At 44.9% G+C, this 25,452-nt stretch overlaps 2 protein-coding genes across 3 annotated transcripts in view; both read right to left on the bottom strand.

The window, feature by feature from the left end:
- Positions 1–2,902: 2,902 nt before the first annotated feature.
- ndufaf4 (NADH:ubiquinone oxidoreductase complex assembly factor 4) lies at positions 2,903–6,014 on the bottom strand. The gene is made up of 3 exons (XM_075459408.1): positions 5,849–6,014; positions 5,626–5,720; positions 2,903–4,484 (listed from the first exon to the last, which is right to left on the bottom strand). The coding sequence occupies exons 1-3, from the start codon at positions 5,982–5,984 to the stop codon at positions 4,179–4,181; spliced, it is 537 nt and encodes a 178-aa protein (XP_075315523.1). The 5' UTR covers positions 5,985–6,014; the 3' UTR covers positions 2,903–4,178.
- Positions 6,015–10,633: 4,619 nt separating this feature from the next.
- The window catches only part of dse (dermatan sulfate epimerase), a 30,891-nt gene continuing 16,072 nt past the window's right edge, over positions 10,634–25,452 (bottom strand). Inside the window, exons 4-6 of one of the 2 annotated variants that reach the window (XM_075459197.1) lie at positions 23,236–23,475; positions 15,264–15,471; positions 10,634–13,630 (exon numbers count right to left, since the gene is read on the bottom strand). In XM_075459197.1, coding sequence (XP_075315312.1) covers positions 11,884–13,630; positions 15,264–15,471; positions 23,236–23,475 — 2,195 coding nt within the window. In that variant the 3' untranslated portion in view covers positions 10,634–11,883. The remainder of the gene's footprint in view (positions 13,631–15,263; positions 15,472–23,235; positions 23,476–25,452) is intronic. The other variant, XM_075459198.1, reaches the window with a different exon arrangement.

Consider the following 25,452-nt stretch of genomic DNA (forward strand, 5'->3'; position numbering starts at 1 on the left):
TGCAGGTAATGACTCAGCTGCTGAGCTCCGACCTGTCCGTGTGAAAGGATGGCTTTAACAGCAACTACGCACCAGGGGACATCCGTCAGCTCCATCACATATGTGGAATCTGAACTGATGTCAGTTTTCATTCTGCTCCTGGAGTTTAAAGGGATAGTTCGATTCTTTTGACATGAAGCTGTATGGCATCCCATATCAGCAACATTATTTATGAACATTCCGGCCAGTCTGGCTAGTTGGCTGGGGCCACAAAAATAAAGCGTTTTGCTTCTCAAAACAAAATGCATTCAACAGAGTAATACATTTGCATCACAAAATCGTTCTCCAGGAAAAAGTCAGACCTCACAATCGCTTGGCACTATTTTCTCTCCCTTCGTAGCTGTGTAGAACGAAGTGCAGACCGAGGTCCAGGGCGAGCAGTCCCCTGCTTCCGAGCAGCAAACACCGTAACAGGCGCGGCAGGCAGTGATACGAAGGGAGAGAAAATAGGGCCAAGCGATTGGGAGGTCTGACTTTTTCCTCCACAACAATTTTGCGATGCAAACGTATTACTCTTTTGAACGCATATTGTTTTGAGAAGCAAAACGCTTTTTTTTTGTGTCCCCAGCCAACTAGCCGGACTGGCCGTAATGTTCATAAATAATATTGCTAGTATGGGATGTCATACATCTTCATGTCAAGGCAAACTATCCCTTTAATATATTTAACAGGTGGTGATACAATGATTTAAAATGCTGAAATACTAACATTATTCAGGGTGTCTCTCACACATAAAACTGCCTCCAGTTAATTTGAAATATTGAATGATCATTTTCATCTTATTCTGAAGGCACAGCGACACAACTTCCGGCTGCATCCCTGCTCTGTGGTTAACTTTTGGTGCGTCTGGAACCGACACCCCGGAGCCAAACGCTGTCCAATAGAAACCCAGCTCTGCTAACAGGTGTGTCGTGTTGTAAAGGAAGTGCTTCTTTTGGGCACGCGCGGGTGCGGGTGCGGGTGCGTGCAGTGGGTGGTGAAGCCGGCACGTGAAGCTGGAAGGCAGAGTTGTCAGCAGCGTAGTCTTTATTAAAGTAGATCCACTTGTGGTATTCCGAAACTTCACAACTTTCTGTTGTGATTCTACTAGATTGTAGAGGTTGTTCAGTTTTCTCAGTATTTACCCAACAGAAGCCTCTCCTGGTGGAAGGATAATGCAGAACAAATGAAGCTACCTGCAGTATGCAGAGAGAAAACATCTGTATGAGCCAGCCACAGTTTTACTACCACTTCATGCTCCTCAGACACAGATGGAGCCCAGTTTGGCTTGGAATGCCAGTATCTGCTGATAATGCTTCCATGTAAGATGTATTAGCTTAGTGCTCCTGCCACCATGGGCAGCAGAATAGAATTGACCAGGTTTGGTGTTGGCTCTGAAATGGAGCAGAATCAGAGTAACCACTGTGTCAGAACTCAACACTTTTATTTAAAGACAGGTGCATGTTGGATGCTTTTCATTTACTCCAATAAAACAAAAGAACACAGAAAATGTCATGTTGAGAAAGTGTGCGTATACCTGATGCCACAAGATACTCAGTCAGAAATATACTTCATGCTGTTTTTTAGTTTCATATGAATCACACTGGAAGCAACACCTGCACGGCTGCCCCCTGCTGAGAGATCAGAGCATCCTGAGCTGAGCAACCAAAGACCCTGTGTGATCCATCTGGGATGGAGGGATGGATGAGTGGATAGATAGGAGGGCTGGATGGGTGAGGGAGGGGCTCCACATCCAGCTCTTCAGCATAACCCTGGATAGGTTTCATATTTGTTCAGAGAATATTCAAACAGTGCAGTACATGTTTCCCAGTATGACTGATTTCACAGTGGGTGTGACAGCAGACCTGATGCATCACTGGCAGCAGTAGCTGACCGGCTGCATTTATTCCTACTGTCTCTATTCCTAACGCCTTACTGTGGAAGTTTTCTTCTCTCACAGATCCCAGGTTTTGTTTTGAAAGCAACAAGTCAACACCTAGCGAGTTTCTAACACCTCGTCCTGACTGAACGCGAGCGGGCGAGCGAAGGATAAAAAGTGATCAGAATGCGTACTTTTCCATCAGCCTGTCCCGACATGCTGCGAGCGATGTCGCTCCGTCCAGCGATCACGCCGACCCCTTATAAAATCGCCCGCGCTGTCTATCTGGACAACATTTCGCTGCGGTGTCCCGCCCCTAAAGCCTTCTTATTGGTTGAAATGAACACGCTGCTTCCTGTTGACAAGCTAGTTAGCAACAGGTCAGCATCACTCAGGGAATAATGGACGAGGAGAAGCTGATCTGCACCGTGGAACAGCACTTAATGGTTTAGGACCCCAAACACCCGAACCACAAAGATCTGAACCGAAGGGAGGCCGCATGGGCCGTAACCGCCAGAGAACTCGGTGTTTCAGGGGAGTACTTTCTGAACCAATAGCATCACGCCCGACAAAATCGTCACGCTGCATATCAGGACACCCTCGCCAAATGTCATCGTCGTATCGCGTCAATCAGGATGGGCTGTCGGGTGGTCTCCAGTCTGAAGGAAGACTTCAACATGAGGCTTTCCTCCAGAGGGAGATCACAGCGCCATCCCTCCTGTGTGAGATGTGGAAGGAGATGACATCACAAACCCAGTTATTTCAGTAAAGTGAGCACAGAGGTGCAGCTAGCCAACAACTTAGCATAGAGACAGCTGCTTTCAGCATGTGACGTGTGTGGCTGCACTGTTAGATGCAGTTTCCTCATCTCCTCTGCACCCTTGCTTTGAGCCGACCTCCACATGCAGGTTCGTTGGGCAGAGCTGAGGGACTCCTCAGCCAGCTCAGCCCTTCCCGGGTCAGGTGGAGGACCTGCTGCATGGACTCCATCTTCCCCACTGCTGCTACACTGCTCTGAGAGAACAGGAAAAGTGGAGGTGAGCTTTTAAATTCTGGTTCACCGCACTTTTGTTGCCTTTGTGGGACCAAGATTCAGCTCCAGAAGGGATTTCACCTGCTTCCTCCGGCTATGCTAAGTCTGGTCCCAACCTACTCTGTTTGCTGAACATTCACAGAGACCCCCACCCATCTGAACAGCTCACTTACAGAAGGAAACACACCCCCCACGCTGTAATATTACGTCAGACCACCTTCACTGCTGCACACATGTGCTGTGGTATCAATCTGATGAGCTAATGCTGTCACAACGTCCCCTTTGCACCATCATATTGACGATGGGAGAGTCCAGCACTCAGTGGGGTAAAGGTGTGGAACCTGCGGGGACCAGTCAGTGCTCCCTGAGCCCCTCTGTCACAGCACGCCTGGGGGATCATCAGGGGGACAAAATATGCTCATTCAGTTTACTCAGCTGCTCTACTTTTCTTTCCCTTAAAGGGGAACTCCGGGGCATTTGAAGTGCATTTCCATTGCTAGAGGTTGTCAAATACTGATAGTAGGACACAGACAGGTGCAAATCTGCGCTCCCTGTGTGAAGATCGCTCTGTCCGCACAGCGTGTCATGCGAGGCTAATACGTGGTGGCTAAGGGGCAAGAGCTAACCCTTCCACGTAAAACAACAACTTGCACACTGCAGAAACGTCACACCACTTTATAAACCATCCGACAATAAAGTCACAAGCCTTACCATCAAAACCATATGCATGGTTCTCACATTACTGGCATGGGGACGTTACAAAACAACTTTATAAACAGCATGTAACTCACCGGCTGGTTGTACGCTCGCGCATGTGAAAGCCCAAAAGAGTTGATGGAGGATAATCCCATATACAAAACAATTATCTTCTCTAGAAAAACGGCGTTCAAGTATTTAAAACATTACAACAATATTACTGGGCATGTATTGTTGTAATGTTTTAAATACTAATAAAATAATAAATAATAAAAACCAGTTTCTCTCATTTTCTTTCTCTTTTTTAGGGTTTCTCTTTTTTTTTGGGGGGGGGGGGGGGGGACGACGACATTTGACTAATCTGAGTGTGAATTGGGTTTTCTTCTTAGACCTCTGAGGTTACTCTCTCTGTATGAATGTTGGAACTCTCCCATCTAAATGTCCGTGAGGTTCACTGACCGCGGGAAAAACGCACCCTCCCAATGAAAGACACTGAAGTACATAAATTAATGAGGTAATCGTTTCTTCTTCGACAGTCACCAGAATCCGGTTCTAAGAAGCCTTTATCTGTTTGGCACTTCTAGTCTTGGGAGGTATGATCTCAACCTTGAAAGGAATGAAGAACTCTAGAATAGCTTCTGTGTCTTTCAAGTCCAGAGAATATTCCTGAGCAATCTTTTCAGGCGTCCACGTCTGAGGCTGGTACTGGTAGCTGCCGAGGGCCTTGAGGGCCTCGGTGATGGTCAGTTTGCCTTTGGGAACATCCGTGAGCTCCCTCAGACCGAACATGCCCCCTGGAAAGCTGACCCTGAGGGGCCGCCGCTCAGCTTCTCTGCTCACAGCCACTTCCGTCAGCGTCTGCAAGAAGGTCAAGCAACAGAATGAGAGCATTACCTGAAAGCATCTGAAACAGATGGAGGTTTTCCATCAGAGCACAGGCAGGAAGAAACGTGCACGGCGACGGGGTTGTATTGGATAAGATGGAAGAACAAGATATTTGATATAACTGCTTCTACTCTGCGTTTACTTTTGAACTCGTGGTTGACGCGCAGCACTGAAGCAGATTTTGGGGTCAACCATCTGACATAGATCAGATTTCAGATGCAGGATAGCTTCCACATCCGTTTCATTTCTTAAACACCAGGCAGCAGGAAATGGCTGCAAAGCTTCATCAGACAAAGACCAGCAAAACTTTTAAACAAGACAGATTCACTCTTTGGAAGGAGGCTCCCCACACTGACAGGTGCTGGTTCCAGTTTGTCAGTGGAAGACGGACATTTAATGTGCCTTCACTGATGAACAAACTGCCAGTGGAGATTAAACTTTCACCAAATATAGACATTTTTAAATCCAGGTTAAAGAAATTTCTGTTCTCATGCGTCTATGCATTAAATATCTTTTAACTTATCTGGACTGTTGCTTGTTTTTAAAGTCATTTAAATTATTTTATTTGTTTCTCTTTATATTCTTTTTTTTTTTTTTTAATTTTTTGGGGCTTTTTATGCCTTTATTATAGGACAGTGAAGAGAGACAGGAAGCAAGGGGCAGAGAGAGGGGAATAACATGCAGCAAAGGGCCGTCCGATGCGGGATTCGAACCGGGGCCATCTGCACGAGGACTATAGCCTCTGTACATGGGGCGGCTGCTGTACCCACTACGCCACAGACCGCCCCTCTCTTTATGTTCTTTTATGCATTTTTAATGCTTCTTCCACTCCCTGCTGCAATGCTTTTATTTTATGTAAAGCACTTTGAATTGTTTGTACATGAAATGTGCTATACAAATAAATTTGATTTGATTTGATGATGCTGTTGTCTTTGTTCTGTTCTTCCTCAGGGACCTGGACCAGGTGCTGGTTCCCGTTTCATTAAACGATTGAGCAAAGAAACTAGAATTCAATAATGAATAAATAATAATGAATGAACATAGAAATGTTAAACGCGTTCATTCTCTCGCACTCATCACAGTCACGGTGCTACAGGCGGTGCTTCAGTCTGACCTCTGCCGCAGCCGCCTCTGGATCTCTGGACTCCACGTACACGGACCTGAGGTGGGCCAGCAGCGGGACGTTCTTCTGCTTCACAGACTCTGACACTGGGACACACAGCACAGAGAAACATTGGGGACTGAATCCTTGTTGAAGAGCCTGAGAGAGTTGGTAGCCAGCCTGCAATGACCCCGAGGTGAACCGTTACACAAGCCGGCTAAGCTGTCGGACTTACCGTCGGAGCTGACGGGGGGCGGCGGCACACTGGCCGCATGTCGGGGCGCCGTGTTCGGCTTCTCCTTGGAAATCTCTCGAAGCGCCCGGTTTTCTAGGTTAAAATTTCGGAACATTCGCGCAACCCGTGCCCCCATGGTGGATATGTTTGCAAGAGCTGCTGTCAATAAAGTTTCTTTAAACGGTCGACGGCGAGCAACAAAGGTCCTATCAGATAGCGAACAAAGGAGTTAGCAGCGACACCATGTGGTGGGAGGACTTTTATAATTTTCTGTCTTTACTTTCAAATGACCGAAAGTGATTCAAGTATAGTTAAACAGATGCATTAATAATTAGATAGAAAATACATTCTGGTAAAGAAACAACGAAAAACAGACTTCTATTTCTCTTTAATTCTGTATTAAATGTAGGAGCTGACACATGTAGATTAATAGGACACACACACACACACACACACGTACACACGCACACAAATAACACAAAAAACTATGACATAACCCAATCATCTACACTGATATCCCTTATTTGATGATTTAACAGGGAAAAGAAGGCAGAATGATGCCATTCTTCTTTTGGGGTCCTTTCTCTGTGTGGTGGTTAGCATTAAAATGTTAACATCCACACAATCCATACGCACCACAGTACACTTTAAACACACCCCTGTCATTGTCTGTCTTCTGTCTATTGTCTTTATTTGTCCTTTTGTGTTCCACTGTCAGCGATTCTAGTCCTCTCTGACTAAATCAAAGTTGTTTTTATTAAAATAAAGCTTGTTAGATTAGAGGGTCAAAGAGGGCTGGTGAAGGACACACTCACCATCACTTGCACCTGTGCACAAGAAAAAATGCAAGATTAATATATAAGAAAAAAAATGTCTTTCCAGTACTGGGCATCAGCCATTGATATATATGCAGACAGTGGAAAAAAGAAATGCTTTGAGACATATAAAAGTAAAACTCATCAGTTCTTTGTTCAGTGTTCAGTACACTTTGGTTTAAATCTTTAACCAGTTTCCTTTTCATTAGGACTGAAAAAATGTGTCCATAATGATATATATGGCTGTTGTGTTGCTTTTTTGAGAACCTTTTCACATCATAATAACAGGTTTGAAAATGATGAAATCATTTCATTTCTTCATCTTGTAAAAAGTTTATTTCTGAGAAGCTAATGCGGCCAATAAAAACGCTGTTTGCTTTTACTTTGGGCCTGGAGGGGTCCATCAAATGAAAATAACTGAGAAAAGCAACAGGTGGAATCATTGTTTTACTGTCAGATAAATGTGATGCGGTGATGCAGAATATTTTCACACATTCCACACAATGTTTGAAATGTGTTGGAGACTCAGCTCCATGTAGAAGCAACTGCATCACATTCATGCAAACAGTCAAACATCCAACTGTGTTCTGAGGCCACTGAATTCCCAGTGTGACATGGTTTGTGCTCTTTGGAATGAGAGGACCACCGGACAAATCTGTGAAAGAACAGTAAAACATGGAGAGAGACTAATAAGTAATAATGTGGAATTTAAAACATGTGGGAATATAGATGTAGAGGAAAAATAACTCAATCTTTTGCAAACGCTTGTCCCTTCAGAAACAATGGTTTTTGCTTTTGCTGAGTTGACCTTTTGCTCTGGTATCCGTCAGCTGTTTTTGCTTTTCCTCACCGTGTGTCTGCTCTTGAACATTAAAATGCAGCTGCAAGCTTCTTGTGCTGAATCTGAAACCTCTAACTATAAGGTCAGTGAGGCTGTCCACCGGACCATACCATCTCATTACTTGATCCATCATGAGTGCTGTCATCGTTCCTCTGGACGACCAAATGTGCAACGGTGTAAATCAAAACCCCGTTCGTATGTATAAATGTTCTATATTGTTTATTGTTTACAGTGCTTCTGTTGTTATTTTCATTTTCTTACTATTTTGGTATTTTCATTTTTTTCATCGTCTTGCTGCTGCTGCAGCCACATAAAAATATCCCCACTGTGGGACGAATAAAGGAATTCTTTATTCTTCTGCAGGACGGACACAGCACAGTTTTATACGGGCAAAGTTCAACACGGGAAGAGGTTACACAGTCTTGTGTTCCCACACGTGGATTCCAGCAGCATTTGTTGCATCCATACTGAGAAGCTCTGTGCCTGTAGACACATGGAAGAAGCTGATCCTGTCCCCCAAAAGCTGCTGCCCGTGTCATAACACGTATGGAGCCGTGTCTGAGACTGTGGCGCTTCCTATTGTCCCTGCAACCTTCAGCCAGGGAAGGGACTCCTTTGCACTTGGATTTAAACTTCACCCCGGGTCTAATCAATCTTAGAAGTTAGAGGTGGAAGTTTGAGACAATAATCTGACAACTTTCAGATCACAGATAGATAACAGCAGAATCTATTTGGAGCTAGGGAAAGTATACAACTGGCAAATAATAAGAGCCAAAAGGAAATGGCAAAAGCAACGGGGGACAGAAGAAGGAAAAATAAAGCAAGCAGGAGCGTCTGGGAGGAACATGACCAGCAGATGGCAGCATTCGATGGTCTCCCTCTAACAACCATCATCATGAGGAAGCTGCTGGTCTCTTCTGGAGATGAATGTTTTTATCAGAATTGTTTCAGACTAAACCAAATGAAGCAGCCATTTTGAATGGTGAGCTTTCCTCTGCTGGTGAAGCAAAGTCGATGGATGAGTTGGAATACTGGCCAACAGAAGCAAGCCTTCGTCTGAGGGGAGACGTGAAGGCACATCTGGAAGCGTTTAGCTGCTCAGTCATAAAGGGACCCTCAGCTCAGAGGAATGGGATTAACCAACATGAGTGGTTTCTCCAAACAAAAACAAGCTAATTCCACTGGTGATTAAATACAAAACGGATGCCTGTGAGGACACCCAATGACTGCTTATCCTTTCTATCCACTGATATTCACCACGCACAGTCATGTAAGGCATGTTGGTGCATGAGAGAGACACCATCAGTGAATGACTCAACGCTCCACCCTGCAGGATACAGCATGAACCACCTGATTCTCCTGTGCTGCAGCGGGTCAAACGCCTCAGAGCCGCTCAGCACCGTCATTACATCGAAGCGGAACAGCTTTCTGTAGCATTCCTCTCAGCTTTTAAATGCAGGACCATGAGCTCAAACGCACATCTAAGCTGTGAGGAGTGCTCCATGTCATGGACCTGCCTCCACAGTCCCATGAGCTCATGCCGCTGAACACTTGTGGGAACAAAGAAAGCCAAATGTTCCTGTCACTGAGATTTAAGATCAGATTGAGATCAGATTTATTGTCGTGAGACATGCACACACACAAAGTTTCTCCTCGGCTTTAACCCATGCAGGCTGGCACCTGTTGCACATGCACATGCACATGCACTCATAGAGACAGATGCCAACCTGGAGCGGTGCGCCATTCACAGCCCAGGGAGCATGGGGGTACAGTGCCTTGCTCAAGGGCACCTCGGCCGTGACAAGGAGGTGGACCGACACCCCTCCAGCTGTCAGTTTCAATCTTTTTGAGTGGCGTGAGTGGGAATCGAACTGCCAACCTTCCAGTTATTGGACTAACCACTGAGCCGAGGCCTACCTGCATCACACTGGAGCAGCTCAGACATCAGTGATGGACCCCCGCAGAGGTCAAAGCCTGCTGGACCCCAACACATGATGCATTTAGACATGAACTCTCAGCCTGTCCAGGCTCTGACGTCTCATCCTTTAACAGATAGTGTCCCATTGTGTCCAGGCTCTGATGTCTCATCCTTCAACACAGTGGTTTTCAAAGTGGGGGCCGCCAGGGGGCGCTAGGGGGGCCTCAAAAAATTGGAGGGGAGATAAGAAAAAAATGCAAAATTAAAAAAATAGAAAATAAATTTTTTTACACATCATTATAAAAAATAGTCACATTTTTGTAATCAGTATTGTAAAATACAATTTATAATAAAATATCATATGGAAATGGCTGCCAGTCAAAACATCGTAGACCTGGCGGTTTGCGCCTGTTCTCAAGCTGCTCTGCTCCTCAAGCTAGCATGTAGGTAGCTTAGCCAAAATGGACAGATTTTTGACTTGGAAGAGACTGAAAGAACTGGCCGACTAAAATCAGAAAATAGGATGCAGCATACATTAAGTTTGGCTTTACAGCCATACAGAAAAATGGCGTCCTCTGTTTGGAGACCCTCTCAAATGAGTGTTTAAAACCTTTGAAACCTCAGCGTCACTCGATACAAAAACATCCGGCAGATTTCTTCAGACGTAAAGAAGAGCATTTAGTCCGGCTGCATTCACACAGCGAGCTGCTGTCCGTGAAGAAAAGAAAGAAAATACCTTCTAAAAGTTGATGTTTCTTTACATATTTTGTAGCATTGTCTGTGGTTTGCAAAGGGGGGTCCCCGGCCAGAAGCTAATACTGTTTGGAGGGCCTTGGCATGGAAAAGTTTGGGAACCCCTGCTTTAACAGATAGAGTCCCATTGTGTGGAGGCTCTTTGGGAACCACCACAGTACCTGTCAGCTCTGCTTCTTCCTTACTGACAGCAGACACGCTGCTGATGTACGTGTCCCTGAAAACATTCATGATACTTTGTACTGTCAGAGTCATGGCAGTGAGCCAATCACTGTGCACCATGCCAGGCGGCTGAAAGGGAGCGCAGCCATTGGCTGAGCCGAGCTCGGTGTCCCACGTCAGAGGCTTCATGGTGTCGGGCTTGCAGTGACTCGCCGTCTGCTTGTGTTGGACTCAGTAAAACATTTTTCTTCCAGCTGACCTTTGACCTCACAACATTCACCAGACACAAACCATCATAAATGCACAGGTTGTAACTTTATTTACAAATGGTAAAAAAAGGAGACAAAAAATATAGATCTTTAAGCTATATACATTGAAATGTGTCACTATGAATCAGAAGGCCGGGAGGCGTCAGGTGTGGGGACGACGCCAGGGGGGCAACACTTTAGATCAGTGAGTGAAGGTGGGACCGCTGAACACTGCTAACACAGACACAACCCCAGAGCTCCACAGAAGCTTCTGGTTGCCTGATTTCAACACAGCTAGTCATCAATCCCTATATGGAATCAGGTGTTTCTGCTCGTTGAACAGGTCCGAACAGATTCAAGGCCACTGTTTGAGAAAACGTTTGAGATTTCAAGAAGGTAGTCGAATTACAAGAGTAAAGCTCACTCCACCTGCTTATTCATGCGTCATCAGTCTGAAGGCAAGTCAGAGATTTAGGACAGCAACAATCTGACGTGAGAGGGGAAAAGCTAAAATCACTGCACCAACGGTAAAAAGTGCCTGAAAAAAGATGCTAATATTACAAGTTAGAAAGGAAAAAAATGGAATATTATTCTACAATAACTTCAAACAGAATAAAATTCTTATATGGAAAATAAAATGTAGAATCTAGAAATACACAGGCTTAATTAGAGTAATAGTCTTATCATTTCCTGATGACAACAGAGGCTGTAATAGTATAAGGTTGCAAATCAGAAATGGTAATATAACACAACAGTGTTATTATACTACAAGCTTTAAAGTTGTAATAGTATAAGATTCTGTGATGATGTCATGATATAAAGAGGCCCAAAGTTAAGTCCTGACACGATGAGAATCAAAGTTGAGATTTTACTACATATTAAAGCTTCAGAAAAACAAAGAGTTTGAAAAATAATTGTGGTTTTATAGAAAAGCTGGTTTTTATGACAATTAGTAGTAATAACATGATAAAAGTCATATTAGAATACAATATAAGCAGAAATAAATATCCTGTTTAACTGTATCTGGAGTTAGGTTTTTACTTTCCAATGACTTTAGGTCCTTTGGAATGTGACATGTGCCGAGAACAAGCTGCGTACGTTCCCTCTGAGGTCTGAGCATCAAAAGCATCGAAAGCATCGAAAGCATCGTGCTTTTGGGTTTAAAGTATCACCACTTCTTGGTTATGGAATAAAAAGTGTTGTATTATTCCTGTAAATCCTGAAAATCTCAAAGCAGTTCTGGAACAGTGGCCCTAAGGTTCTGCCATCGGACCTGCCGACGTGCTGCCCTGGTGGTGTCAGCACTGCGTGTGAGAGCAGGAGGAGTAGAGGTAGAGCAGGATGAAGCAGTCGATCAGGAGGATGGTGTAGAAGCAGCGCTGCGTCTGCACACTGCGAGCCCTCTGAAAGCGCGTGAGCAGCACGGCCAGCAGCAGGAAGAAGGTGGCCGTGTTGAGCAGCAGGAACAGGCGTATGTAGGAGGCCGTGCTGGACACGCCCTCACTGCCCGCTGTCGACAACGTGTGAACCTCCTTGAATTTGCGCCCCTTGACGAAGCCCCCCTTCTTGTTCTTGCGGCCGTCTGCGTAATCTATGAAGGCCCGTGAATCTGCATCTCCCTCCTCTGGGCTGTCCTCATAGGTACGCTTTAAAGTCCTCTGTCTCTCCTTCTTTTCATTCACCTCAATTTGTGCAAAAATGTCGGGCATGCTCTCAGAGAGCTTCTCCCCAATGTTCACCCTCTTCCCCGCTTTGCCCTTGCTCTGTTTCTTGGACATGGCGAACATCTTCTCGATGACCTCCTCCGTCTTCTTCTTGTCGGCGAACTGGAGGAGGCGCTCCGCGGTCTTCCGGAAGCTGGCGGTGTTAAGGACCCGTCCCAGGATGTGCCTCTCCATCTGCTGGAAGACGGGCTTGACGTGCTGGAGGTTGTCCTCCATCACGTTGACGTATTCTTCCACCTCGTCGGGTGAGCTGTCCTGCACAGCGGCCGCCCTCTCAAACACAACCTTCTTGTGGTCCAGCAGCACCATGGCGAACAGACGCTTGCTCATGAGCTCTCCGGTCAGCAGGTAGATGGTGTAGGTGTGCTCTTTAGTGGACAGGTAAATGTCCACTCTCTGATCGTCCCCCCGTAAGCTGAAGCTCTGTACATCCATGCCTGGCCCAAAGAAGATGTAGGCCACCCTGGTGTGAGGGTACCTTAATGGCACTGTGACGTTCACATAGTTGGAGCCATTGTAGGGGTACCCCCGGGGGTAACTCCAGTATCCTGCCACCCCTTTGCTGCTGTAGCCTGTGTCATCCATCCAGAACATCTTGTATTTGTCCTCCCCGTGGGATACAAAGGCTCCATGAACACCATCCACCTTTGTTCCCTGGAATGGAAGCTCCGTGTTGTGGAAGAAGGCACTCATGGCCCGGGCCGGACTGTCGGGGTCCAGGTGGAAGTGATCCACCAAGAGCAGGAGCTCTGGGTGCAGAAGGAGCAGGTTTCTCTGAAAGCTCCTGATCTTCAGTTCGGGATTGTAGGCAGAATGTCCCTCTCCTCGAATGAAGACCATTCCCTCCCTCTTCATAGCAGCTTCGACTCTGCCCTGGGCGTCAGCTGCAAGCCCCACCTTGTACCTCAACCACTTGGAATCGCAGGCCTCTGTAACCTGTCCAGTCCAAGGCTTAAAGCAGCTCCCTGAGAGGTCAGAGCCGAACAACACTGCATTATTCAGCAAAGTGTACTTGGGTCCGTACAGGGCCTCTGTGATGAAGGGGACCCCGTTGGGTGCAAAGGTGAAAGTGTTCTGATCAGGGTGCTCGTGACCAGCGTTGAAGTTCCTCCACCCTTTGATCCACTCTTTGTACTTGTTCTTGTGGACGATGTCAAAGATGGCCCGCCCCCCCAGTTTCCCAGACTTGAAGGAGAGAAAGGAATGGTTGGTGTGTGCAGACAAAGCGCTGCCATGGGTGACCACTCCCCAGTCCTCAAAGTAGTGGAGCTGAGGTGTTCCAAAATCTGACGGTGGTTTGGGGATCAGGCCTGGGTCGTACCTGGAGGACAGTGAGAGGCAGATATCAGATGGAGAAAATACGGGCAAAACCAAAGCAAAGGAGCACCCCAGTTCCCCGGTTAATGAAGCACGGACAAGGACCAGAGCACTGGCTAATGGCATGTCAGAATATATGGTGAGTTCTAATGGAGTTCTAATGCTTCTGTACAACTGAGGACTTCTCAAAGATGTCACCACAAGCACCATAATCAACCCCACAACCTCTTTAGCTCTCAGCCTTGGGTTCATATACCCAGGAAGGGCTGTGGAATACTGCAGATCTCTGGTTCCCAACCTACAAGCCAGAGAGATTTAAAACTCTCCACTTCTACTGAAGCCAAATCCAAACTGAGAGTCAGCAATGTCTCCGCACAATTAGTCAGCTATACAGAAGTTGCACTGTCATAGTAACAATAGTTGCTGCCTCAGAAGCGTTGCTGCCTCAGAAGTTGCACAGTCATAGTAACACAAAGTTGCTGCCTCAGAAGTTGCACAGTCATAGTAACACAAAGTTGCTGCCTCAGAAGTTGCAAAGTCATAGTAACACAAAGTTGCTGCCTCAGAAGTTGCACAGTCATAGTAACACAAAGTTGCTGCCTCAGAAGTTGCACAGTCATAGTAACACAAAGTTGCTGCCTCAGAAGTTGCACAGTCATTGTAACACAAAGTTGCTGCCTCAGAAGCGTTGCGGCCTCAGAAGTTGCACAGTCATAGTAACACAAAGTTGCTGCCTCAGAAGTTGCACAGTCATTGTAACACAAAGTTGCTGCCTCAGAAGTTGCACAGTCATAGTAACACAAAGTTGCTGCCTCAGAAGCGTTGCGGCCTCAGAAGTTGCACAGTCATAGTAACACAAAGTTGCTGCCTCAGAAGCGTTGCGGCCTCAGAAGTTGCACAGTCATAGTAACACAAAGTTGCTGCCTCAGAAGTTGCACAGTCATAGTAACACAAAGTTGCTGCCTCAGAAGTTGCACAGTCATAGTAACACAAAGTTGCTGCCTCAGAAGTTGCACAGTCATAGTAACACAAAGTTGCTGCCTCAGAAGTTGCACAGTCATAGTAACACAAAGTTGCTACCTCAGAAGTTGCAGTCATAGTAACACAAAGTTGCTGAAGCAACATGCTTTCTCTGAATCCTTTCTGACAGCCTGCTGGCTTCAGCTGTGGATGAATGGAACATTAAAATCAAAAGGAAATGAATGAGGTAAATGAATAGTAGTTTAATAAATACAAAACATCTCTGACTAAGCGTTTTTCGGTCGCTGTGTCATTGTACATTGATCTGCCTTCAGTATTAGTGCCCATCATGCTCGAGTACATACAACTGGAATGCCTTTATTGTCCGTGTGCATTCTACAACAAAATGTGCATATTTACAGTGTGAAAGGGGAGGGTTCTGAGGAGGGTTAGAGAATATGTAGAATATACAAATATATTTATATACATATATACACACACACACACACACACACACACGTATGCATATTGTAGACACATCACCATAACGAGTTCCAGTGTTTCGGGAAAGCAGATCCCAAACAGAAACAACATAAATGCTGGGAGTGTCACGAATCAAATGCTGCTGTTCGACTCTTTCTTATTTTGACTGAAAGAAAAAAACATCAGCCACTTACCAGATGAACTCTGTGTGGAGCGTGCACCATCTCTGACCCTTTCCAGCCTGGCCTGGGCCTTCCATCACCCTGTTCTGATGAATCAGATCTGCCAGCCAGTTTCCACTGCCATTACGCAACACATAGCGGTCCAGGAAGACCAGCTGGCTCTCTGGCCCGTAGAACCAGTTGTAGTTGGAGTCTGCGATGGCTACAGTCCGCTGGAACCCTGATGTGGTGTAGAAACACAGTGAGGACAACTTACAGGGGTAGTTTGAAGAAGTTTGTAGTGCATATAAATACCTCTTTAAACAACACGTGAATTCTTTGTGACAGTGTACTAAACTGGGTTCTTTACTAAGTATATGGTCTGTGGTCACAAGTGCAAATTATTCACACTATTCTGCAGTCTGTAATTACAGAAGAAGAAGCTTGCATTCAGGTGCTGAGAGGGTTCTTAGAAAGTGCTTAGAGTAACTCCGGCTTGTAATCAGACTCGATCATTTGTCAAATGAAAGTGCAGACACTGTAAAGGGAAATGCTTCGCTCCCAGGTGAACTAAGCCCCCTAAAAGCCCCTTCAGCTCGCTCAGTGCTTCCACTTCCACACCCCACTGAGTCCTTGAGCTTCCCTGAACAATTCCAAATCCTTCTGTCGTGATTCTATTGTATCATTTCCCAGAAGGTTGTGAGAATGTTATCTAAATGGACCATCTGGACGAATGCTCATTTGAAACGCTGAGCTCGTTCTCTTCTGCCACTGGATTGCTTTTTAACAACAAGCTAAATAACTAACTGCTGCTGCTTTTCCCTCTCGTGTGTGTAAGATTCTGGGTTTTTGTGTTTGCGTGTCATCTGTTTGATGATGTTTTCAGAGGTTTGTTTCGCTTTAGCTGCTGTACTGGTGGGAACACTTCTCTTCGCTTCAGTTCTTGTAACACTTTCATTGTCATTTCCTGCTCACTGCATCACTCATTCACTAACTGACATGTTGTAAATGCTGACTTTTTGTGTTTAATGACTTGCATTGACTGATATGTACAGCCTCAGAGCAATTTATAATCTCATCTGCATAGATTTTCTACCTCCCTGCTCCCGTTAAATGCCTTTACTTCAGATTTCCAGTCACATATCCACTGCTTTTACTAAAATCCAAGCTGATCTGACAACTTGCTCTTGCACTTTCAAATCCTTTTTCATTCTGCTGAGTGACTCTAACTTTGTTGTGTGCATCAGTGCCTTGAGATGACATTTATTGTATTTGGCGCTATATAAATAAAAATGAATTGAATTGAATTGAATCAGAGCATATAAGCAACCAGAGAATCGGAGGATAACCAACACTTCCACCCTATTCAGTGCTACCACTTAAACTGGCACTTGGACATGAACTGACAGCCCACATTTCAACTGGATGCACCTTCTAACGCAGGGGTGTCAAACTCAAATACACAGCGGGCCAAAATTAAAAACTTGGACAAAGTTGCAGGCCAGCCTTGATATTTTTTTAAAAAATGTCTACAATTGAGGAAGTTTTTCCTTCTCTTCAGATAAAATTATGAACCTTTTTATATGGAAACAAACTCAAGTTTTGCTTAAACTTTGAAACTGGAGCAAGCAAAGCTTAATACCATAAAATGTGAAATTAAATGTCAAATAAAAGACACATCTGTGGCATTCGCTTCTTCAATAAAATAAAATACTTATTCCTCTTTCTCTAGTTGTAGCCTTTAATGCTAACCTTTTGTCCCAGGCTAACAGTAATAATAAAACAGATGTTCTGCTTCCCACCTGTCTAGAACGTTCCTGTTTTCCACCTTTCGTTTGGACATTTTTGGGAGGGGTGGCTCGATGCCACTGGTAGCATGACGTGGCTAATGAATGTCAACAGAGGAGGGGCCAAATTTGGCCCGCAGACCAGAGTTTGACATGTTCTAACGCTTCCAGCTAAACACAAAATGTAACAGTTGAAGTACTGAAGTTGAAGTATTGGCTCTCTGTCACTGGCAGGCTGTATAACAGTATACATTATTTGATAGTTGGAACCCAGGGCTGTACAGTGCGAGCGTTTGCTCGCATATTGCGCCTAAAATTTGATTGTGCGGGGGGAAAAAAAAAAACGGTCGCAGATGTGCGAGTATGTATTTCAACCCTTTCATTCGCATTTTGCTCCTAAAAGAAATATACCATATAGAGAAAACCATTCCCACATCTGTACAAATCGACGAGAGTCTACAACTTAATATTTCCTTTTTTTATCATTAAATGTTACCGAGCGGGGAAATGTAGACCCTCTGATCTCTGTCTCTGGTCTGTTTCAAATTCGCTTTTCTTCGAGTTCAGCGGAGCTCTTTGTTTTAGCTAGCGACACGTTAGCCGCTTCCGGAAGACAACCTTCACACAGGTAAGACGAGTTTCAGTGTCGACTCGGGGTTGGGTGGGGAGGGGGATTCTGCTCGTTTCTATCAACTAATACAGCTGTAAGACTTTAATGTTGGAAGGATCTGTGCGGTTGTTAGTCCGACGCGTTTGTGTGGGGAGAAACGTCCGCCAACTGAGAGAAAAGTGAGTTTTTTGTGCTGAAGGTGTGTAGCAGTTAGCGCTCTGTCACCAGGCAGAGCTGAAGGTGAAGCCATGTCGTGCTGCTCTCTACCTGCTGTACTAACGAGGAGACCTATGAAGCCCAACTTTTATTGCCTCTGTCATTTGGATCTGTCACACTGGTGTAGAGATTAGGAGCACTGGGTTGTCAAAGGGGGACAGTTGAGTTATTTATGGTAGCAGACAACACAACACTGGCAGGGATGGAAAGTGATTGCAAATGTCCTCTTTACTCAGTTTCCTTCTCATGTGCGTAATATTAATGCTACCCAGGGCAAAACTGCATTTTCTTTTTTAATGACGTGGAAAACTAAAGTATTTCCATTACACTCTATTCTACACTGACACTTTCTACATTTCAAAGAGAAAATGTTGCACTTCTCTGCCCTTACAGTCATTTGAATGCTGCTACTGATTACTTTGCTGTTATTATTATTATTATTATTTAAAAACCAAATATGGGATCAAAATATTATTTGGAGGAGTCTTTTCTATATTGTGGCTCTGCTCACCAACGCAGCAACATTTCAGAGACCACAACCCCAGTTGGAAGTAAATGCAACCACATTCCACAAAGGGCAATAACATTTAGTTTTTTTAGGCAAAAGGGAGAGAGGGCAGCTCTTTAATAAAAGTGGGACCGAGATGTTGTGTGTGTGTGAGGTGTAACTAATGATAGAAAAAGAAGTAAAAACAATTAACTAAATACATAGAATCATGTAAAATGTGTGTTTGTGTGTGGAAAAGGTACTCCTTGTACAGTATGTGTCTTTGTTAATAATAAAATTGCATCAAGAAATTTTTGCTCCTAAATTTTTATCTATGCTCCTAAATTTTTTCATTTAGGAGCACCTGTGCTCCTAGTGAAAAAGCTAAGCGTACAGCCCTGGAACCCATGCCTGGATTTGAAGCAGTTTCTATAACTTGTTGTTCAACGGTTGAAGAGAAAAAGCAGTTATTGTATGTTTACTCGTTCAAAACAGCACCTGGGAAATTTGATGGACTGCTGAATCATTACTGGAATAGGAAACTCTTGTTTCAGTCAGTGCCCACATCTTATCACCATAGGTAAGGGTTGAGACAAAGATGGAAAAGTAAATTGAAAGCTCAGCTCCTTCTTCACCACGACAGACCTTCCTTAGTCCTTAGTCACAGTTCGTCTGTCCATCTCTCTGAACAAGATCCCAAGATGCTTAAACTCCTCCACTTAAGGCAAGGACCCACCTCAAATGGGGAAGGAGCACTCCACCCTCTCCTGGCTGAGGCTTTTAGGAGCTGATTCTCATCCTGACCACTTCACACTCAACAAACCACCTCAGTGCTTCCTGAAGGTCAAGGCCAGAGAAAGCCAACAAAACCACATCATCAACATGGAGCAGAGATGCAACCCTGAGGCTTTCATACAAGAAATCCTCCTTTCCCCGACTACGCCCGAAGATCCTTTCCATGACACCACAGACAGGATTAAGGACAAGGGGCAGCTGTGGCAGAGTCCAACATTCCCAACTTTGTGCCAAGAATACAGATTCTCTTTTGTTTGGTCATACAGAGACCAAAACGCCAGCAAAAGCGAATCCAGTACCCCTTACTCCCTCAACATCCCCCACAGAAGCTTTCAGGGACACGGTTGTGAAACAACAAAACACATGTAGAGTGGATGTCACACTCCCACGACCCCTTAATTAACTGTGAGGACGAAAGTCCGGTCCACTGTTCAGAAAACCTGTCCACCCCTGGCACCCTGGAAGCTTTTTAACCACCTCGGCAACCTCTACCATGGTAATGGGTGAGTCTTCTCGCAGGTCCTCAGACTCTGCCTCCTCAGTGGCTGGAGTGCAGAGAACCTCAAACTGTTCCTTCCACTGCTCAACGATATTCCCAGTCCAGATCAGCAGTCCACCACCAAGACCAAGCATAACCTGGAACGGGCCCTGCTTTCCTTTCCTGATGTTCCTTTCCTTTCTAATGTTTTGCCAGAACTTCCTTGAGGCCAACCAAAAATCTTTCTCCGTGGCCTCATTGAATTCATCCCACACCTGAGTTTTAGCCTTGCAGCCAATGCTACGGCCCTCTTTGCCATTTGGTTCCATGCTTCAGCTGTCACCTGGGACAACAAAGCCCGGAAGGCCTCCTTCTTCAGCTTGACGGCTTCTCTCACTGCAGGCAACCACCAACAGAGTGAGCTAAAGATCTCCTGGATAGGGGCATCCACCAGATGTTCCCAGTTCATCACTACTCGTTTAGGTTACCCATGTCTGTTCAGCAGTCTTCCCTGCCACCAGATCCAACTCTCCACCAGGTGGTGATCAGTGGACAGCTTTAAAAGTCTGGGACTGGGACAATCTGCAGATATGCAGATAAGATGAATTACTAGGCTCTCGCCATTTCAACAACTCTGGATGACGTTGCCTACACCCAATTCTCTGATCAATCGAGTCCACTGCGCTGAACACCATGTACACCATGTGCTGTAGGTGTGTTAACGTTGCATATGTAGTTTGTTGGCATGTTTTTAAAAAAAATGTAGATCTACAGGTACAATTATTTGATGACGGTAATATAAACAAAGTGTTTAAATGCAGTAATAAGAGGTGTTATTACACGTTGTGCTCAGTGCATTAGGGTTGCTGACACTGCTTGCTGATCCTGGTACTTACATCCTAGGGTGCCAAATAGTTTCCCTTGCACGATCAACAAAGTAACTGTATTTATATAAAGAGAGAGGTATTGAGGAGTATTGGTGTGAACGGAGAAAAAATATCATTTTGATATCCTTCTTTTCATTAATTGCACCCCAGAAGCCTAGGTTTTTATAACAGGTAGCATACTGTTTGATATAAATTCAAGTCACATGCAGTGGCTTGTACAACAGTTAGTATGTCAACCTGTGCAAACTTTCTTTCTCCTTGGCTTCACTCAGCAGTTGCCATGGTAAGGGGGGAGCTGTCAGTCTCAATAGAGACACATCCCCTCCGGGATGAGGGCATAGAGTTAAGGGAATATTGTTCTTTCAAGCCTAATTACTATCACAAGCTCTGATGAAATGCTTAGCAAGCATTACACTATGAAACAACCTTTTACAGCTAAATGCAGAGAAAACAGAAACCCTAATTGTTGCCCCTGACAGCTGCATCCCTTGGTGAATTATCAGAAACCTTGGTGTTATCTTTGACTCAGCTCTGTCTTTGGAGACCCATTCAAAAGAATTAATTAGGAAGTGCTTCTTTCAGTTGAGAAATATCTCCAAACCCCAAAGACTTCTGTCTAAAAGTGAGCTGGAGATGATTATCCATGCTTTTATTTGATGTCATTTAGACTATTGCAACAGCCCATTTACCTGTTTTAATAAGAAGGAGCTTGGCCGTCTTCAAGCAAATCAGAACGCTGCTGCTGGGCTTTTAACCAACACATCATATGACTCCCGTCTTGGCCTCTTTGCACTGGCTACGGGTGCATTTTAGAATCCATTTTAAAATTTTACTGCTCACGTTTACAGCCCATCCGGCAGAGCCCCGGCATACGTAGCTGAACTCTTAGATATCCACCTCGCAGTCTGAGGTCAGCTGATCAAAGACTGCTAGTGCTTCCACGGACCCATTTTAAGTCTCGAGCGGACACGGCTTCATAAGGAGTGTTCCCCAGAATGTGGAACGCCTTGCTGGCGTTTTTTCCGCTGCCTTGATTCTGTTGAAACCTTTAAAAAGCAGCTAAAGACCCTTCTATTTAGGCAGGCTTTTAATGAGACAAGGTTTTTACATTTTTTAGGTCTTGTTTGCTCTCATCTCCCCTCTCTCTTATCGCTTATCTCCTGTGTTTTTATATGTGACTGCTTTTATTCTTTGCTTTCATTTTATTCTTTGACTATTGTTTGTGGCTTTTAACCTGTAAGAAGAGCTATATTAACAAACTTTAGGCTGCTCACTTCTCCGCTCCCCAGCCCTAAAACAGGCTGATTGAGTGTTATTTCAATGGGGGTGAGAAGACAGCTGTTGTGCTTAAGCCAAGTGATATTTTAAAAGCCATGATTCTCTACTTCTCCTTTAAACTTGTGCAGGTCATTTGTGAATAATCTCTGAATATTCAGTTAAAGAGCTGAGATTTAAACATAGCAAATTCATCTTAAACAGAAAAGGCCAATATTTATTTTTTTTTTTTTTCCCTTGTCCTGTCCAGCATTATGGCAGCAGAATTGTAATCTGAATACCGTTTATGCTAAACACATTTGCTATGCCAAGGGAAGCTGTATGAATGAGAAAAGGCCCATTTTAAAGTGTTAGCTACACTCAACCATGGACAGAAACTAGGGCCAAACGATATATATCGTTATCGTATCAATATCTAGATATGAACATTCAAGATAGTAATATCTTAAATTCAACGATATCAACAATATAGATTTCCCCGGCATGTGCAGCTGAAGCCAGCCAATGACAAACATCCGAGAAGCATGAGTGCGGAAGATAAGGCCGGTGCAGAATCTGCATATTCAACGGATTTAGTGGCAAAAATGAAGTCATTCTCCATTATTTGGAGGTGTTTTGGATTCAGAAAACAGGATGTGAACCAGAGCGGGGCAAAAATTGCGATGAGGCAAGGCAGCGCAACAAACATGTTCCACCACCTGAAACAACACCACCACGTACTGCTTCGAAGAGTGTATTCCAATGAGAGAAACGGCGGAGACTTCTCAGTCATCCAAAATGAAGCCCAAGCAAAGTTTGATTGCTGATGCGTTCAGTAGCGTTACGCCATATGAGTCGACGTCCACCAGGCACAAAGACATTACAGACGCCATAACATACCACATTGCAAAAGACGTGGTACCCGTGTACGCCGTCACAAAAGAGGGCTTTCAGAAAATGGATCGGACGCTGGACAAACGTTACAAAATATCATCCCGGACATATTTTAATCAAGAGGCCATTCCAAAAATCTCTAACGAATGTAAAATGTTGAAACCGAGCTCTGTGAAATTGATCATTTTGCCACAACCAGACGTCTGAACCTTACATCAGTTTAATGCTCCATTTTATAACAACAAACTCAAGACCCGATGTCTGCAGATGTCCTTCTTTTGTATTATGATTCAATTCAATTCAATTCCTTTTTATTTATATAGCGCCAAATACAACAAATGTCATCTCAAGGCACTTAAAGTCCAATTCAAGCCAATTGGAATTCAATTAATTGTAATCATAATTCATAAAATAATCCAATTCGTTCATATAGAGCCAATTCAAAAACAATTTCCTAGCTAAGGAAACCAACAGATTGCACTGAAACTTTGATGTTTGGGACAGACCCACGGGCCCCACCCTCCCCGGCTGCCCTCACTCTGATGCAGTTTTAGCTCAGCTTTGGAAGCATGTCACAGAGAGTGAGACGGTAGTTACCAGGCAGGATGGTCCTGTAGAGGAAGGCGAAGTGTTTCAGCAGCCAGGGGTGGTTGAAGTGGCTGATGGCAAAGTGACGCTGCACCAGGAACATGTACTGGAACAAAGAGCGGGTGGTGTAACTCCCATAGGCCACTCCCTCATAGAGGGAGCCATCTGTCACATCCTGCAAGAGGATCATGGACTTCTCCATGATGGATAGGGCCTGCTTGGTCCACAGGTAAGCCTCCTGAAGGTAACCTACAACACAGACAGTTTAAATAGTTTCAAGATCAATCTGCCGCTGTTTGATCATTTTGTATTGCATATTAGTGCTTATCATGGGGAATTTGCAGAAACGTGAACCTCTCTCTGTCCCAGTGGACATCAAGTGTACTTCACTTGTTTTCAGGGTTTGGTTAAACCAAAGCTAATCTATACTTTCATTACCCCCTACCCGAACCAGGGTTTGTATCCCCACCCCGCTGTGACTGGTGTGCAGTTGGTGAGAGGCTGGGGTAGCTTGTGGTTGTGGAAGAAAAGATGGCTGTTGTGGTGTGAGGAGCAGTGATGGCTGGCATTAGGGGGGTGACTCTGGGACGCCAGTGATCACTGTCTAGCCTCCTGGAGGTGTCGTGGGCCGAACTAGACAAAACACTGATGAAACAAAGTTCCCACCTGATGACCCCAATGACATGTTGGTCAGCACTGCTCACTGATCTATATTACAGTTTACTTTGAATTCTGGTTTGTTTGGTTTGTGTCTTGATTGAATCATTTCTCATTTTTTCTAATTCTCATATTTTCTACACAACTGACAATGTCTTAGAACATGTGTACAATTCTAACTGACTGAATGAGAAGAACGACCCTTAATACAGTGAACGTTCATCTCCAGTTTTCCCAGTTGTTGCACCATCTGCAGAGAGACCCCTGAGAGCTCGAAATGAGCCTTGAGATTTAGAGTATATAAATATGTGTGTGACGTTATTTCAGAGTTTTAGAAAATACAGCATTCCAGGAAAAAAGCATCTTCTTTATGCATTACCTACAGAGACCTCACTTTGACAAACTCGCTGCTGTGGCTATGGAAAGCATGCCACCACTGTGCTGCGCTGCACCATATACACACAGTCACACACAGAGTTTACTATAAGAACAAGCAACTACATAAACACTCTGGCCACAGTTCTTTGAGGAATCGCCCCGGCCCTCCCACCGGAGCCGTCCCCACCAGTGTTTGGTTTGGGGACCGCTGGCCTGAACAGAGCAGGTATTTACCATAGAACATGAACTCTGAGCAGGCACAAAGTCCACATTTACAAGAACGCAGGGTCACCGATGCTTACGTGCTACAGCCCACAGTCCTTTTTTTTTTTTTTCACAACCATGTTCCTCAAAGGATTGTGGATTCTGTCTGGAGGGCTGCAGGAGCGCACAGGACACTGAAGGCACATGTTGCACTCTGCTAGGGTTGCCCCTTGTCACTGGTTTTCACGGACAGGGTCTCAAGGCAGGAAGGGCACTCATTTTCTTCCCCAGACCACGTGTCCAAGTGTCCTTGGACAAGACGCTGAACCCCACGTTGCCTCTGATGCATCCATTGATATGAATGTGTGTGACAGAGAAAAGAGCAGTAGCCTGTATCACGGTATAGAGACGCACAGTATGAGTGTGTGTGTGTGTGTGTGTGTGTGTGTGTGAATGTGTGAGAATGGCTGAATGTGGCTTGTAGTGTAAAAGCGCTCTGAGTGGGTAGCTACACTAGAAGAGTGCTGTATAGCTACAGTCGATGAACCATTTAGGTGGGGAGAGGAGGGTCTGGGTTAGGAACCCCAGGGGGGCATCTCTGCTCTTTGCAGATGACCTTGTTCTGTCGGCCTCTTCAAACAATGACTTTCAGCACACACTGGAGCAGTTCACAGCCCAGGGCGAAGCGGCTGGGGTGCACGTCAGCCCCTCTTCATCTGAGGCCATGGTTCTCACCTGGAAAAGGGTGGAGTGCTCCCTGCAGGGACGAGGAAGGGTCCCAGCCTCAAGCGGAGGAGTTCAAGTACCTTAGGATTGTTCACCAGTATAGAACAGAGTGGCATATGGATGGATAGACTGGGGCTTGTCAGCAGCAACAGTGGTGAAAAGGGAACTGAAGTGAAGGCAAAGCTTTTGATTCACTGATCCATCTCTGCTCCAACCCTGATTGATGATCGGTAGGTTTGGGGAGTAACTGAAAGAATGAGA

This window comes from Odontesthes bonariensis, chromosome 24, assembly GCF_027942865.1.
Source record: "Odontesthes bonariensis isolate fOdoBon6 chromosome 24, fOdoBon6.hap1, whole genome shotgun sequence".
Classification (NCBI taxonomy): Eukaryota; Metazoa; Chordata; class Actinopteri; order Atheriniformes; family Atherinopsidae; genus Odontesthes; species Odontesthes bonariensis.

Excerpts from the sequence above, each read along its gene's own strand:
- ndufaf4 (XM_075459408.1), bottom strand. The coding sequence starts at position 5,984 with ATGGGGGCACGGGTTGCGCGAATGTTCCGAAATTTTAACCTAGAAAAC. Across the intron at positions 5,721-5,848 it reads GCCCCCCGTCAGCTCCGACG|TGTCAGAGTCTGTGAAGCAG; the intron begins GTAAGTCCGACA and ends TGTGTGTCCCAG. Across the intron at positions 4,485-5,625 it reads CAGAGGCGGCTGCGGCAGAG|ACGCTGACGGAAGTGGCTGT; the intron begins GTCAGACTGAAG and ends ACCTTCTTGCAG.